The sequence below is a fragment of the Pempheris klunzingeri genome, chromosome 12 (genome assembly GCF_042242105.1).
Source record: "Pempheris klunzingeri isolate RE-2024b chromosome 12, fPemKlu1.hap1, whole genome shotgun sequence".
NCBI classification, from domain to species: Eukaryota; Metazoa; Chordata; class Actinopteri; order Acropomatiformes; family Pempheridae; genus Pempheris; species Pempheris klunzingeri.
The window spans coordinates 10,568,893-10,584,656 of NC_092023.1; the positions used below are offsets into that span (position 1 = coordinate 10,568,893).

Here is a 15,764-nt window from a genome sequence, read left to right on the forward strand (position 1 = left end):
GATGACTGAACATGTAGGCCTGTCTGCAGTGATTAGTGAAAGCTGTTGGAATCTCAGAGGATGGGCTGCAAAACATAAATGCTGCGGTTTCAGGGCTTTGTGCCTTCAAGTGGAGCTTAATAACAACAACAGCAACAATAATAATAGCAATAATAATAATAACAATAATAATAATAATAATCGGTTATTGCTGTTATTATTTCACACCCAAATCGATAAGCCTATAAGAACCAATATTTGGGTTAATATAGTTTATAGGCCTTTTCTTGCTGCAGGTTGTTAATTCTTAATAAGATTCTTCTATGCAGCACTTCATTTTTTTGCAGGGTCAAACTGCTGTTGACCTGTTGCACCTTTCCTTCCCTCGCACCTCAGCTCACCGTCACCCCCCTCCCCTCCCTCCCCTCCCTCCCTGGTCTCCCAGACGTCCGCTATTGATCTGGAGAGCCAAACAGAGATGCGTGACATAAATCAAATTGGACGGGCGCTGCTCACCCGTTGGTAACCGGCTCCTCGGCCGCAGCATCCCTCCGTTATTATCCTGTAAGTTAATATTCAGTTATAGGACGGTTACCGGTTACTTCCGGTCCTCGCCTCTGATTGGCTGATGAGCCACCTTGCTGTAGTTTTTGTGAAGTGGTCTATAAAAACACACCTGAGTTGCGCAAACTTGTGTGCGCCATAAAGCACCACCTCACCATTTTATGTAGCTTCTATTAGAGAATCTCTTGGTTGAGGAAACCAATTAACCAAATACTTAATCAGTTCTCAAAACACTGATGTTACTTGTTTGCTTGTTTTGCCATTTTATGAGAGCAATACTCCACGTTAGAACAATGTAGGTTCTTGAGAGACAAACAACCCCACTTAGTCTACTGTAGCTGTTAAAGGGTGAGTAGCACTTTCTTCTGTGGCTAAATTACATTATTTCAAACTTAGTGGAGAACTGAGGATAATAAATAACTTTGTATGTTAAATCACATGCAGAACATGTGTGTTTCAGACAATCCACCAACAGATTTTTGGGACGCCAAAGGAAATAAAACAATTTAATTAAAGGGAAATATGTAAATAAATAGACAGCCTTCATGAATATGTTTGCAAAATGTTTGATTCGCGTTTTCTCAGACATAGGGGGATGTAAAGAAAACAGAAAGTTGTGTCCAGGTGGCGGAGTGAGTTACTTTTAGATTACTCTGCAAGGTCCAGCCGAGCAAATGTTACAGGAGAGTAAAAAGTTTCAATGAAGGAAAGATATAGAAAATCTCTATAATAATCTAAACGTGCGTAAATAATAACTTCCATGATAAACCCATACAGCCACTGCTGCAGTGAAAAACTATGTGCAAACTGTCCAGCCTCTGTTTGCAACTATTCTTCCTCTTTTTCTGATATGCTGCCTTCCTGCCAGCTCTGTGCACGAATTGTTCTCCTGAACAATGATCACAGCCGCGCAGGCCAACAATCCCATGCGCACTGAGCGGATATGACATGGCCCACCTCTTTTACACTTCTTGCCTGTCTCAAACTTGACTTGGGGGTAAACGGGCAATCGAGTGGAGTAATGTCAAAAGCTGCAGTCAAGGAGGGGAGGGAGGAAGGGAGGGAGAGAGAGGGAGGGAGGGAGAGAGAGAGAGAGGGAGGGAGAGAGAGAGAGGGAGAGAGTGACGTCGGTTTCGTTCATTGCGTGCCATGCAAACACAGCAACAAACAAAATGTGAGACAATGACAGGATCATGGGTGACACGGTGACTGTAACCCACGAGAAAGAGAGAGACAGAGAGCGGGGAGAGAGAGGGGGGGAGACTCTTACTTGATATAGATCTACAGAGATCACTCACTTTTGTCAATTACAATATAAAGCTTTAATGAAAGCATTCACAAGCTGAGAGAGATAGAAGTTGTGTGTTAAACCATTGTGACACTTTAAGACTGCAGCATCTACATTTTCAGAGATTCTCAAATGCAACGTTGCCACAAGGTAAAAACATTCTCCTCCAGTAGACGTTCAGTGTAGCCTGTATGATTTTACTTGAATAAAAGTGCAAAAGTATCATCAACAAAATGTACTTGCATTGTACAGAATGACCATTTTCAGAGCATCATACCATTATAGTGTATTTTATTATACTACATTATTGGATGGTTGTTGTGCATCAACATGAAAACAGTACTTTTAGTTTTCCACCTGGCTGAAGTGGGACTATTTTAACTACTGCAGTTGGGCAGTTTAATCTATATAATTCCGCAATCTATATATATTTAATCTGTTGTTTTGTATCTGATGTAATCTTTTACCTAAAGCTGTCATCAATAAACTGTCCATAAATGTAGTGGTGTGAAAGGGACAATATTCCCCTCTGAAATGTAATGAAGAATGTAGCATAAAATGGAAATATTCTAGTAAAGTATAAATCGCTCAAATTTGTACTTTAGGAAAGTATTTAAGGAAATGAATTTACTTTACACTGCTGTTATGGTGAGGAGTTCCCCCTTAAAGTCAACAACAGTCTACTTTACAACATTTATCTAAATATGTTAGATTTATAGTATTGGAAATGTTGTATATTTAGCCTACTGAAAGGAGCATTCAGACACTTTACCTTAATGTAAAGATCTTGTATTCAAAGCTGTAACATAAGTAAAGAAAGCTTATCAGGAAATTTAACTCAAAGTATCAAAAGTAAAAGTACCCATTATACTGAATGTCCCTTTTCAGTTTGTTTTATTGTAAATGAATTATTAGTATAATATTAACTCTCGTGAAACTAATATTACAACTTTATACAGTGTTGAATTTTTTAGCCTGTAATATTGCATAATATTTTAACAATGATCATATAATTGCATGTAATCTGTAAAGTAGTAGCTAATAATAGCTGTCAAGTAAATGCAGTAGAGCAAAAAGTCCAATATTAGTACTAGTGTAGTGAGGATGAAGTACAATTATATCTTAAACTGAAAATACTCAAGTACAATTCCTTCAACATTGTACTCAAGTAGGTTACAGTACTTAAGTAAATGTCCTTACTTACCTTCTACTACTGGTACAGTGAGTTTGCCTCAAGGAAAGAGTTCCCCTAACAGCACCTAAATTTACAACATGAGTTTCTCTACAGTTTTAAAACATATTCAGCCTACTGGAAGGCTTCTTCACACACTTAGGTAAAAGCAGCTATTTAAAAAAAAAAAAACTCTATTACAAGTAAAAGTCTTGCATTCAAGTTACACTTAAGCAAAGTACAGAAGCATTATGAGCAAGATTAACTTATTTTTTTACATTAAAATCAAAAGTGAACATGTGCTACTTATTATTGTTTTGTTTTTGCTTTGTTCTGTAGAAAAAGTAATGATTTGAATATTAACTGTAATGCATTTACATGTAAGGAGCGTCTTTATTGGAGTTGGTTGAGGTAAAACTAATGTCACAACTTAACACAGTCCTCCTGTTGCCTGAAATATAGTTACATTTCTAAGATTATCATATATTTGTGTATAATATATAGAAAATACATCACTCTCTAAAATGTAGTGGAGTATAAGTACAGAACTTGAGTAAAAGTAATTTTTTTTTTGTTGTTGATTTTGTCCGTGTGTTACAGCATGCTGCTTTCCTTCACACAGCCTTATGATCTCCTCTGCCATATCACTAGCGTTTAAATAAGCGGCTATTTCACTGCTGAAATGTTAAAATGGAAAAGGTCAGCTGTGGAGCGTGTGGCCAGCCCAGCAGCATCTGAACCAGGGTTAAGAGGGACAGCCTGGCCAAAGAATTGAGCGGTCTGCACTGTATGCATGCTGTCTGTGGTGTCCACATCTCCCACATTAATAAGCCTTGAGAGCGATATGTCAGCCAGAGTAATTACGGCTTGTCAGCTCCTGTGACACCGGGCTTAAGGGCCATCTCCACAGCTCCTATCTGCATCTAAGAGCCGGTGCGCTTAATCAGCCCTGACAGTCAAGTCCAAAACAGTCATATTTTCCTGTAGAATTTCTGTCATCATTTGTGCTGATGTGACTGTGGCCATCGTGTTGGCTCTCCAGAGTCCCGAGTGCACTTTTGGGCCCACACATGCAGATGAATGAGTGATACATAATGATTCTTTATTTTAAAATAAACCGTAGCCGAGCTGAGGAGGTGGAGAAGGTCGCGTTTTGCTCTTCAAAAAAAAAAAAAAAGTCACTGGGGGATTGAAGGTGGGCATCATATGTAAAGCTTGGGGCAATACATCTGATATACGTCCATTATATTTATTTCTGCTTCTCTCTCCAAATCAACCCATCTACCTGGAAGAGTGAACACACGGCCTCCTCCAGCGCTGCTGCTCCGTGTCACACTGCTGCAGCTCTTTAACACGGGGACCAGGCGACTGCGCGGTTTAACTGATGGGGAAAGAGACGACATGAGAAAATGCTCGTTTGATATGAAGATACCGGCATGAAGAAAGAGGCTGTGTATATGATAGGAAGAAAAAAATTATTTTGCATATGAGACTCAAACTGTTTTTCTTTTACTGTAACCAATAGGTGACAAAGTGGCAACAACCGTGAATATAGTTCTGGCCACTTTGTTCCCTGCTGGTGGATTTAGATTTTTGCAAGCAATGTAAAGCCCATTATCGTGTTAACAGTTGCCTCTCTTCATACTAAAAGTCCCTGTCAGTTCAAGAGGCAGTGAAATATAGCTCGAGCTGGGAAATGATAGAACAGACATGAGGTTTCATTTCCCAAATCACGACTCGAGAAGAGGCACAGCATGGCCTGGGCCTGTTCTGCACCAAATAATGGGTTACTTCTGTCTTACGTCAGATAAAGGGCTAATGAAAATATGTAAATGACCTCATTATGGTAGAGAGGGAAGGCCCGGCCCAAGGGTGCATGTGGGCGCACCCTCCTCCATTCAGGCACCCAAGTTTAAAAAAATTAATGTAAGTTGTTTTTCGTTTTTTTTAACATTTGAATTCCTCCCAAAATTTGGTGGACGCCACCTGGTTTGGAAATGATGACTGGCAGGGAGCGAGAGACTAGACGAGCCTAATTGATTTTTAAGTGGTGTCTCTGTGGGTTAGAAGAGTAAGAGGGGAGTCCACTTCAGGGATCTGCCAAACTCCTCCAGTTTGTACCTGAATTGAGGGGCAGTGATGTGTTGCTGATGCGGCTCAACAAGCCGCACTGGGGGCCAGAAGAGGGGTGGACGGAGGGGCCAGAGCCCGACCTGAGCTCACTGCTCTAGTGGGGGATGGAGGGCGATTACAAATGAACTTACTTCTGCAGAGGCAATAAGCTGACATGTCAAGCCTCATTCACCAAACAATAGAAGACATACCAGGTTTGTGATACTGGCACGCTGGCCTGTCTCTGATCACACTGATCCTTCCAGACCAAGTCAACTTCCACACATTAGAATTCTTAATCAATCTACATATATTCATTCCTATCACTAACATTCTATTTAAGCTATTTTAACGAGTGAACTGAAGGAAATGGTGAGATCACATGTCACTGTGTTTGAACATTATCAAATTATATGTGACAAATAAACTTGATTGATTGACTGAGCCATTAATTCACAAAAAAAAAAAAAAAAAAAAGTGAGGGTTGCGGGCGTCACATTTTTATAAAGCGTAGATTATAAGCACCACCTTCATCACACACACACACACACACACACACACACAGAGGCACACACACACACACACAGAGGCATGCATGCATGCATCATGGACCCCGGACCTGGAGAGAAAGCAGCTCTCCCTGAGTGAGCGGAAGAAAAGGGGGAGAGGGAGGCCGGCTTGCAGCTCCACTCTTCCAGGGTCTCACACACAAGATCCGGGCGCACGGCTCCATTGAGTACGAGGAAGCTTTTGCATGGAGGTTCATTAGAAGTAACGAGTTGACACAAGGTAAATCTTAATGTTGAGGCGCCTTTCTCTACCGGCCCGGGGAGGAGCCCTCATTAACTGTCGCTAACAACCCGTGTAAATACACTGATTGGACAGCTCCGATACAAGCTCCCAGACCTGCCAGGAAGTCCCCCTAATGAGACCACACAATAAAAACAATAAAAGAAAGAGGAGAGAGAAAGATGGAGAGAGAGAGAGAGAGAGAGAGAGAGAGAGAAGGGGGGTGAGAGAGGTGTTAAAAACTTTTTTGTAAAAGCTTTGCTATTAAAGTTGGCGCCACATTTACAGATCACGATGACAACTTTCATAAAAATGTATTCAATCGCCGCGTTTTTCTTTCCCCCCCCCCTCTTATTTCATTTTAAGGCACTGTTGTGTTTCATTTATTCTCCCACAAACGCATACGGAAGACTGACCCATTCATTGCACCTGTGATAACAAGTAGCCCACTAAGTTTGCAGTTTTAAGGTCCAGTAACCGACTTAATTGTTTTGGCGTTTTGAGGTCATTCAATCCAGAAAATCGCGTGGAAAATGACATGCGTAATTTTAGCCACTAAAAGGTTTGAAAAGGAAACATAAAATAACATTGCCGCCGCGATAAAGATTTTATCCGAGAGCAGGAGAGAATGCACTGCAAAAAATATCAAAACACCTCACTCTTACTTTTATCATATTTTTGCCCCAAAAGTGGTGAAATCCTACCAGAGGCAGCAGATTTTACGCATTGAAGGAATTGTGCAGAAACAGGTTTTAGCAGCTTAAAGCAAAGCGCAATATAACAGTTCTGCGTTATTATCAAGAAGAATGCACTGATTCAAAACTATCATGAAAACAGATGAAATGATCACATCTCGTTGCCAACGGTTTCACACCTTTTCCTCATGAACATATATATATACACATATAAATATATATTCATAACTCAGTGCAGCATTAAACGGCTGGTTTAGATTGACACTTTTTACAGTGTAGCCTCGGTGCAGAGTCTCAGTAGCCTGGCATGGCCAGCGTGGGACGGAGAGGATTGTGCGCCCCGTCCCGACAGCACACATCTGCTCTGCACAGGCACAGATATGGCCGGTGCTCGGTGGATAAAAATGCCAAATACACTGAATTAAAAACGGACTTTCGTGATCTAAAATAGTAGATCTGAGAAGCCAGTTACCTGCTCATTCAAACTAAAAAGGCTTTGTGCGCTTATGTGTATCATTAGATAAATATTCTTTTAAAAAAGTGCCCGGAAAAATAAAATAAATCGCAGTTTAACGACATTACTGGCAACATCCTAGACGGAAACGGGTCTGCTTGTACAGTACTGACCTTGGGGAGATTGACCAGTTAAATAGCAGTGAAGCAGTTTCACGTCCAGTCCCCAGCTCGAGTGGTGACAGTCTGTGGACTGGACCCTGCTCGCAGCTCTGCAGGGGACGAAGGAGAGCAAGGACAAAAACGAGAGCAAACAGGAGAAAAGGTAATTCCTGACATGTGTTCGAGGAAAAAAAAAAAAAAGAAATCCACATCCCTCAATTAAAATTGCGTTCATCTCTTGATGTGAGAAGGGTATTTAAAGTTAAGTATGATAACTGCATGCGTGCATGTACAACTATGAGTAGGTAAGTTAGTTTAAAAGAAAATAAAAGATGTGATTTTTGGGGGGGTACATACCCGTCATTGCTTCAAAGTCTCGTCCTGTGTATTGTTGAGAGGAATCCAGGATGGAGCAGCAGGCACACGAGTCTCTCCTGTGTTTGCCAGGGAGGGGTGTGCAGCCTTTTCTGGCCAGCCTCTGCCAAACTGGGGTCAACGAGGGAGCAAAAAAAATAAAACAAGACCCTTTCTTTCGTGCCTTCATTCTCTTTCCCGCTTACCTTTTACAGTCAACACCTTTTTCTTTCTTTCTCTCATCTGGTTCCCTTCTCCCTCTCTCACTCCCGTAGCTACATGACGTAATATCAGCTTTGTTTATTTGCTCTTCTTATTGGAACAGACTGATAATGAAAATATCTTACTAATTGGCAATTAACCAGGGTGGTAATTAACGTTTGAGACTTATTGTGTGCTGCGAGAACTGTTGATAGAATAGTAGCATTTCTTTAACAGCAAAAAAAAACCAAAAAACGAACTTAGATTATTAACAAAAAAGTTTTCTAACAGAGTCTGACTAAGTGCTGGAAAATCAATCAACAGAAATAAGGTCACACAGGAGGAGAGAAGCCGAGGACAAGCGTCTCTGTCTGCTTGACCATCATATTATCAGCGTTTTAGCGTGCAAAATGCTGTTTGTGTTGTCGTGTCTGGAGGTTTAGGCTGTAAGTAAACGGAGAAGACGCTTAATGCTCGACGTGCATTCAGAGCTCTCGTCCCCCGCTGCTCGGAACATTCAGCAAGCTCTCGGATAAACACACAATTAGGGCAGGTGAATAAACTTGTTTGGGGGGTGTTAATTACATGCTTAACGTAAACAAAAGCCATGTAAAAGAATGTGAATTACCAGTGGCCTTTTCCCCCTCAATCCCCATTCAGGTTTTACATTTCACCTCTAGTCTCTTCTATGAGTGATTTCCGAATTGCCTGCGAGGGACTACTCCCAAACAAGGCTCCTCCGAAACATAATGCTGGATAATACCTGCAGCCTTGGCTTGAATGGTGATCACCTAAATTGGTGCACCAAGAACCCAGGCAGGTAGGAGGCTTTGCATATTCGGAGTAGTGCTGCTAAGCCTGCACTCTCAACTTAATTTTGGGGCTGTGCGTGCGTTTGTGCGTGTGTTTGTGTGTGTGTGTATGTGAGAGAGAGAGCGAGAGAGGGAGAGAGAGAGAGAGAGAGAGAGAGAGAAAGGGGTGGGGGTGGGGTGGTAGGCTAGGAGGTTAGTTTTAACACCAGCATGAAAATACCAGCGTTTACTTCCAGTCCACAGAGCTTTCCAACAGGACCAATTCAAGTGCCACTTGGAATTAGTTCTCCTGAGGTCCGTATAGCAGCCCAGTGGACAGGTTTGATCCCATACACTACCCCCCCACCCACCCCCACCTCTCACACACACACGCGCTCACGCGCACTCTTCTGAAATATACGCACAAACCAAACGCCTGACTCTGCAACAAGATCATCACTGCCGCTGTATCACACACACACACACACACTTGCAGACACATGCAGGATTTAAAGCGCCCAAAACACCTTTTGCGTAAAAGTGCCCAAACGTGCGTAATTGCACACTCGCGTCCGCAGCTGTTTGTCAGTTAAGGTGAAATACAAACAGGTAGCACCGACTACACATGCATGTCTGGTCTACTCACTGCCGCTCCGAGCTTGAAGTCGGTGGTCTATCTGGACAGCCCCGGAGAATGTGCAAATCTGAGAGAGGGAAGGAAAAGTTTTGAATTCCTGAATGGTTTTGTAGAAAGGCGGCTTAGGATCATTATGTCAGCTTTATTGAGGGCGGATTAAGCGGAGTCTAGATGCTACGCCTTGTACACGGCCCTTTCACAATGTGAGTACTGTTCGTGTTAGAGTGAACTCACACTATTTTAACACCCTATAAGCCCTGTCTAAATATGAAGCCGTTTTAGCCATAAACATGAAAATCACACCGCCGTGGCTACTGCCATAAGCCGAATCCTGTGACTGGATGTGGACATTGATCATGTCCTTACCACTAGATCAAATACATGAAAACTGCTTTTATGTCCCAAGAAGCTTTCATGTGGCCATTTGATTGTAATTCCAATGCTAATGGCATTAATTAGAGGGCTGGACCATCACAAAACCCCGTGATAAACGGGTGGCATTAAAAGGGCAATGCCATTGGTAAATTAGTTTTCGAACTGAAACGCCGTGATCTTTGTTTAATCAAAACAACGCTGCGTATCGATATTCATTTGGAACTATAAATTGTGTTGGTTGGAGAGGAGGCAGCGGGCAGGGGGCCAGAGCTGCGCCCAGCGTCCCAGAGGCAAGGCCGGGGACAGCAGGAGGGGGAGCGGCGTCACACTGCAGCCTGCACCCGGACGAGCACCCACCAAACACAAAGTGACCACACGCACCGGCGAGTCCGAGTAAAGTCATGCTCAGACCATGTCAGAAAATTGCGAACATGCATTTTTTTTTTGGTTTTTAAATCATCGACGGGTCCGGGGCAAAAGCCAAAAGGTTGTAGGACTGCGTCATGATTTGATCTGTTAGAAAACGAGAAAACGGAAAGTGATAACATATATGAAAAGGAAAAACGGAGAAGACCCTAACACTTTCCTTTCCCTCGCACAAAAATGAATGGACAGATAAAAAAAACAGATAAAAAGTAGCTACTACAGGAAAAAACTGTACGAAAATAATGGCCAAATTGACTCGCTTCTATTCAAAACGTGTATTCCGGAGTTGCAGTCATTGGTTGTCCATTTGTCACCCTTTTAAAGCTCCCTCTGCCTCCCTCCCTCCCTTCCCGTCTCTGCTAAGCATCTCCAGTCTACATATCTTCTTTAGCTTTAACGAGCCTCGTTAAGATCGCAATAATATTCCACCCTCTAATTGCTCATTCCATTCAGCAGATAGGCGAGCATTGGCTTGTGCCTGATGCGCGCGGTGAGGTGGGAGGGTTGCTGTGGAGATCGGAGACTCTGATAACCCCCCGTGCGTGCTGCACAAGTGGTGAAAGCCTCGCGCTACGTACTGGCTAATGATTGGCACGCTTGACAGTGATTGGCAGGGCTGCCATGACAACGCTACAACGACACCAAGAAGACCAATAGAAAAGGGAAACAAAATGTTTCAATGCTACACTCAACGGCGGATTTAGGGGGGAGATATTATGAGGCTGGTGTCATTAGGCGATAGCCATTGAATCATTCAATCTTTTTTACTTGCCGTGTTTTTTCGGTTTTTCCCTTTTTCTCGATAATTTTCTTTCTCTCTCAGGTCATTTCCATGGTTTTCAGATCCCCTTTAGAGCTTTATCCCTCCCATTTCTTCCTGCCAAACTTCGCTGATCGCCCTCTGCTCCTGGCGAACAGCGCTCCCACCACCAGGTCTCCAGAAGACTTGTCCATGTTTCAGCTACCGACACTCAACTTCTCCCCGGAGCAGGTGGCGAGCGTCTGCGAGACGCTGGAGGAGACCGGGGACATCGAGCGGCTGGGCCGTTTCCTCTGGTCCCTGCCTGTGGCTCCGGGAGCATGCGAGGCGATCAACAAGCACGAGTCCATCCTGCGCGCCCGGGCCGTGGTGGCGTTCCACACGGGGAATTTCAGAGACCTCTACCACATCCTGGAGAACCACAAGTTCACCAAGGACTCGCATGGTAAACTGCAGGCCATGTGGCTGGAAGCGCACTACCAGGAGGCCGAGAAGCTCCGCGGTCGTCCCCTCGGACCGGTCGATAAGTACCGGGTGCGGAAGAAGTTTCCGCTGCCTCGGACCATCTGGGACGGCGAGCAGAAGACGCACTGTTTCAAAGAGCGGACACGGAGCCTGCTGAGGGAGTGGTACCTTCAGGACCCATATCCAAATCCCAGCAAGAAAAGGGAACTGGCTCAAGCCACTGGACTCACTCCTACACAGGTCGGAAACTGGTTTAAAAACCGGAGGCAACGAGACAGAGCCGCGGCGGCCAAAAACAGGTTGGTGATTGTTGTTCTTACTGTCAAAACACAAGCATGTTAGAAAGTTTACTATAACGCAAACATTCGAAAGAAAGGGAAGGAGGTTTTGTTAAACATGTAGTTCTGCTTACGGTGGAGGCTGACTAGGGAAAAGACGAGTCTGTCTGGCAGGGGGAGGGAACAGGCTGCGGCGACATTTTTATTATCAAGAGAAATCAGGATGGACACCGAAAACACTATTTATGCTGTTGTAAATATCCAAAACGGCCTTTTTGAAAATGTTGGATTTTTTGTATTTTCATTTAGAGAACCTTCTAAAACATTTTCAGCAGATACATAATTCAACTTTGCATTTCGACTATATTATGGAATTATCAGATAGAAAAAAAACAAACAGGGTGTTAAAGCTCAAGTTTGGTGTTCAAATAAGTCTGAATAATAAATTGATAATATAATTACAAACTAGATTGCTGTTGAACCGAAGAGGCGGTTATTGCGCAGTGTTGTTTTTAAATAGAAACAGCGTGTTTATCTTTTCCGTGACAGTAAAAGTCTTGGAATAAATGACAAAGAGTGCTGAAATGATATATATAACCAATATAATCATTACTGGACTCCACTTATTTACAGTATAACCACTATTTCGATGTTAATAGTGTAAACAGCCTTATGGATTATTTTTAAACAGTAAAATAAACAGGATACCAGGAACAGTCTATTAAAAACTATTTAGCCAAAGGTTAAATAGTTTTATCTGCACCCCTGAATACACTTTAAATTGTAATATTTTGCAAATAATTTTAAACACTTTTGTGTTTGTTACCCAGGCTTTATAGGGATTTATTTAAACTGCACAGCCTATAGTAGCTACATTTACCATGCACTGTAGCGCCTTCTCATTTCAACATCACATGGTGCTTGTTGAAAAAGATGAGCTCAAAGGATAATAGAGATATTACTGATATTACTTGACTAAAATGAGCATGCGTATTAAAAAGCATTTGAAGACATAGGCTGTATTCATAACATTAAGTGTGGTATCATTCCATTGAAATGCTATAATTGATTAGAAAATGCCTCGGAGAGCACTAAGCCATATGAACACTATTCTAATCTTTTTGCTAAATGAATAGATATATTTCCAGCCTGACATTATCCCGCCGTGATGGAGTTATTATCATGAGTGGATCGGAGATAAACATTTAGGATGATTGGAGTAACCTGGATCCCCACGTCACTCATTCATACACTTCCACTTCCATCAGACTGAAATACATCTGTGTCAAAGCATCATGACATTCTGCATTTGGACACAGGCCTGTATATTTTATTTGAATAAATAATAATAATTTGGTTATGGAACTGCAGAGGCACGACGAAACTAAACTAAACTAAAAACTGTGCAGCAATGAAGGAAATTACTAAACGCACATAGAAACTAAAACTACAATAGGAGCCAAATAGCCACAGACTGTTGCTGTCAGGAATGCCACTAAACTGCTTTTACAAAAGACACCACGTTGGATTTAAAGCTTATTTTTTCTGTGATGTTATGACACGTAATTTAAGTCCCAGGCTGCTGCTGACTTGCGCGTTGATCATTCCTACTTTTCTATGGAAAAAATAAAGCAAAACAAAAAGAAAACCCATTACGTTTCCTCCAACATTTGGTAGTCTAAATAGTGCTGTGTTTTGTCCCCTGAAAGCTGGCTATTTGATAAAAGCATGCATGCATGGCTGGGGCCGGCAGGGGGAAAGAAAGGCGAGTTTGAACCCCTATTTTGCAGGAGGAGGAGGGGAAGGGGGACATTCTCAGGTCTAATTGCCATTTCTCTCATTTTTTCCCCTTCTTTTTCCCCCTCTCCTCCTCGCCTCTTTTCTTCTCCAGGCTCCAGCACCAAGCAATAGGACCGAGCGGTATGAGGTCCCTCTCAGAGGCCGGTCTCACCCCTCACAGCTCGGCAGAGTCGCCTTCAACCGCGGCCAGTCCCACCACCAGCGTTTCCAGTATGACAGAGCGAGTTGATACTGGGACGTCCATCCTGTCCGTCACATCCAGTGACTCGGAGTGCGATGTATGATACGGAGGAAAAAAACACACAAAAACAAACAAAAAGAGAAATATTTACAGGGAAAATGGACCTGAGAGGAAGAAAAAAAGACTTATGAAATATCGCGGATGAAAAAAGGACCGATTGATATAAATATTAAAATAAAAAGAGATAAAAGCACGTCTTTTTTTTTTTTTTTTATTAAAAAGCGCTTTCAAAGGACCCACGCCTCCCCCTCCTCTTCATATCCCCACACCACCACCACCATTACTACTACTAGACTACTTGCATGATGTCTTTTTTTTTATTTTTTTATTTTGTAATCAGGGAAAATAACCTGAATGCAAGAGTTTCCATCAGGAACATCGATCAGAGGGAATAAAAACAGATCGTCTTGCTGTCTTCGTCGCTGTTTTTTTTTTCCTCCTCATCTCCGTTTTTAGTCCAAGTGGTGATGATGATGATGATGATGATGATGATGATGATGATGATGATGACGGCGAAGCAGCCGCCATGCAGACAAGATGCAATCCTGTTTTTACTTTGTGTTCACCAGACAATCATTTTAAGTCGTAAGCACCTTTTTAAATACACTTCTGTCACTGCCTGTGTGGGGTACATGGTCAAAAAATGTCGAACGGAATCGTTTATGACTGTATCAGATTTTTATTTTTATTTTCAAAATTTTATATTGAATTATGTATATCTCAAATAATGCGATCATTCTCCCGGTCTGTAATATACGTGTAGAAATATGCTTGTACATAATTATTGCTCTCCCCCTCCCGTCTCATCCTCTTTTCTATCCCTTCCTCACTTTTCTTGACTTGGTGTTCCTACATAAAATATTTGTCAAAACTTACAACTGAAGTGCTCTAGGCGTTTTTGTTGCCTTTGGTTGTTTTTTTGGGGGGAGGGGGTGGTTGATAATGGCATATGTTACCAGTCACATTTATGCAAAAAATATGTATATGAAAGGTGGAATTGTTATTACAACATTTGTTCAAGTCTCCAGGCTGCCCCCCCACCCCATCCCTCCTCTCCTCTCTGCCGCCCCGGGGTCGCTCAAAGCGCTTATTTACATTAGCCTATTCAATGTTTCTTTCTTGCGTGGTTATTATGTTAATGTACCATACATTTCTAAATCAAATACAGTATTCAATTTGCTATATCTCTTTGCATGATGTCTGTCTCTCCATCCGATTACGGATAAGGACATTGATAAGTGGCTAAACACATGTTCATATTGGGTCATTATTGGATTGTGGAAGCATTAATGCTCATCAGGGCTTATGTGTCCGGACCAGGTTACGCAGTCAGCGGGCTGCGCTCACCTGCAAGGAGTTTTGGTTTTATTTCCGGAACAGTGTGGATTTGAGGCTATTTATCATATAAACTGTTTGCTCTTGGTTTATTTTCCATTACAAGTCCTGTTTCAAATTCAGCATTAGATCCCTGGTTCAGCGCCATGTGATGTAGGTAAAATCCCCCCATATGACTGCCTCTGTATACTACACACATTCTGGCAAACGTCAACGTCATGCAGCACTTAAAAATGTGAGTGCTATTTCCTCTTTTGTTTACCGTTGCTAGTGAATACAGAAATTAAGTAAACGCGCCATTAAATGGGCTAATCACGATGGGACTCCTCCCCTGTCCCAATCTCCCATTGTGGCCCGCTGAAAAGAGCTTTTCTTCTTCGGACGAGAACCATTTCCCCCTCCAAAAAAGGCTTTCTCTCCTGCAGTCCCTTTCCATCTAAATCCCCAACCAATTATGCTGCAGACTGGGGCAGATTTGCTATAGGACACTGTTGCAGGAACTATAGTTTTGGTGGAAACACTTGCGCAACGATTTCTCCCTCCTAGAAGCAGCGCTGAGGGTTTCCCCATGTAAATACGGCGCTGTATTAACTACAGGCAACTCTGCGTCGGCTCTCTGTGAGTGTTGCTGTCATGTCTTAAGCAAGAGAAAGTAGGACAGAGGCTGCTGTTTGGCTCAGGCAGAGCGCAGGACTTTTAGAAAGTGGAGACTGGCATAAAAAGCTACAGCGGCGACATCTCAATTCATGTAAACCCGCAGCTCTTTTCTCCCCGAAGCTTTGATTTGAATAAGACAACTGAAACTTTACTGTCTCCAAAGTGTCGAGGCCGCTTAGTTTCTCCTGTGTTGGCAGAGATGAACAGGATGTTTACATATTTTTTCCAGAA

General features: G+C 42.5%; 1 protein-coding gene across 1 annotated transcript; it reads left to right on the forward strand.

Annotated features, from left to right (window-relative positions):
- Window positions 1-10,829: 10,829 nt before the first annotated feature.
- Window positions 10,830-13,584, forward strand: six3a (SIX homeobox 3a). The gene is made up of 2 exons (XM_070841215.1): window positions 10,830-11,521; window positions 13,392-13,584. Exons 1-2 carry the CDS (start codon window positions 10,830-10,832, stop codon window positions 13,582-13,584), a joined length of 885 nt encoding a protein of 294 aa, XP_070697316.1.
- The last annotated feature ends 2,180 nt before the right edge of the window (window positions 13,585-15,764 follow it).

Bases quoted from the DNA above. Each gene is read 5' to 3' on its own strand.
- six3a (XM_070841215.1), top strand. From the start codon at position 10,830: ATGGTTTTCAGATCCCCTTTAGAGCTTTATCCCTCCCATTTCTTCCTG. The intron at 11,522-13,391 runs GTTGGTGATTGT...TTTCTTCTCCAG, and splicing joins GCCGCGGCGGCCAAAAACAG to GCTCCAGCACCAAGCAATAG.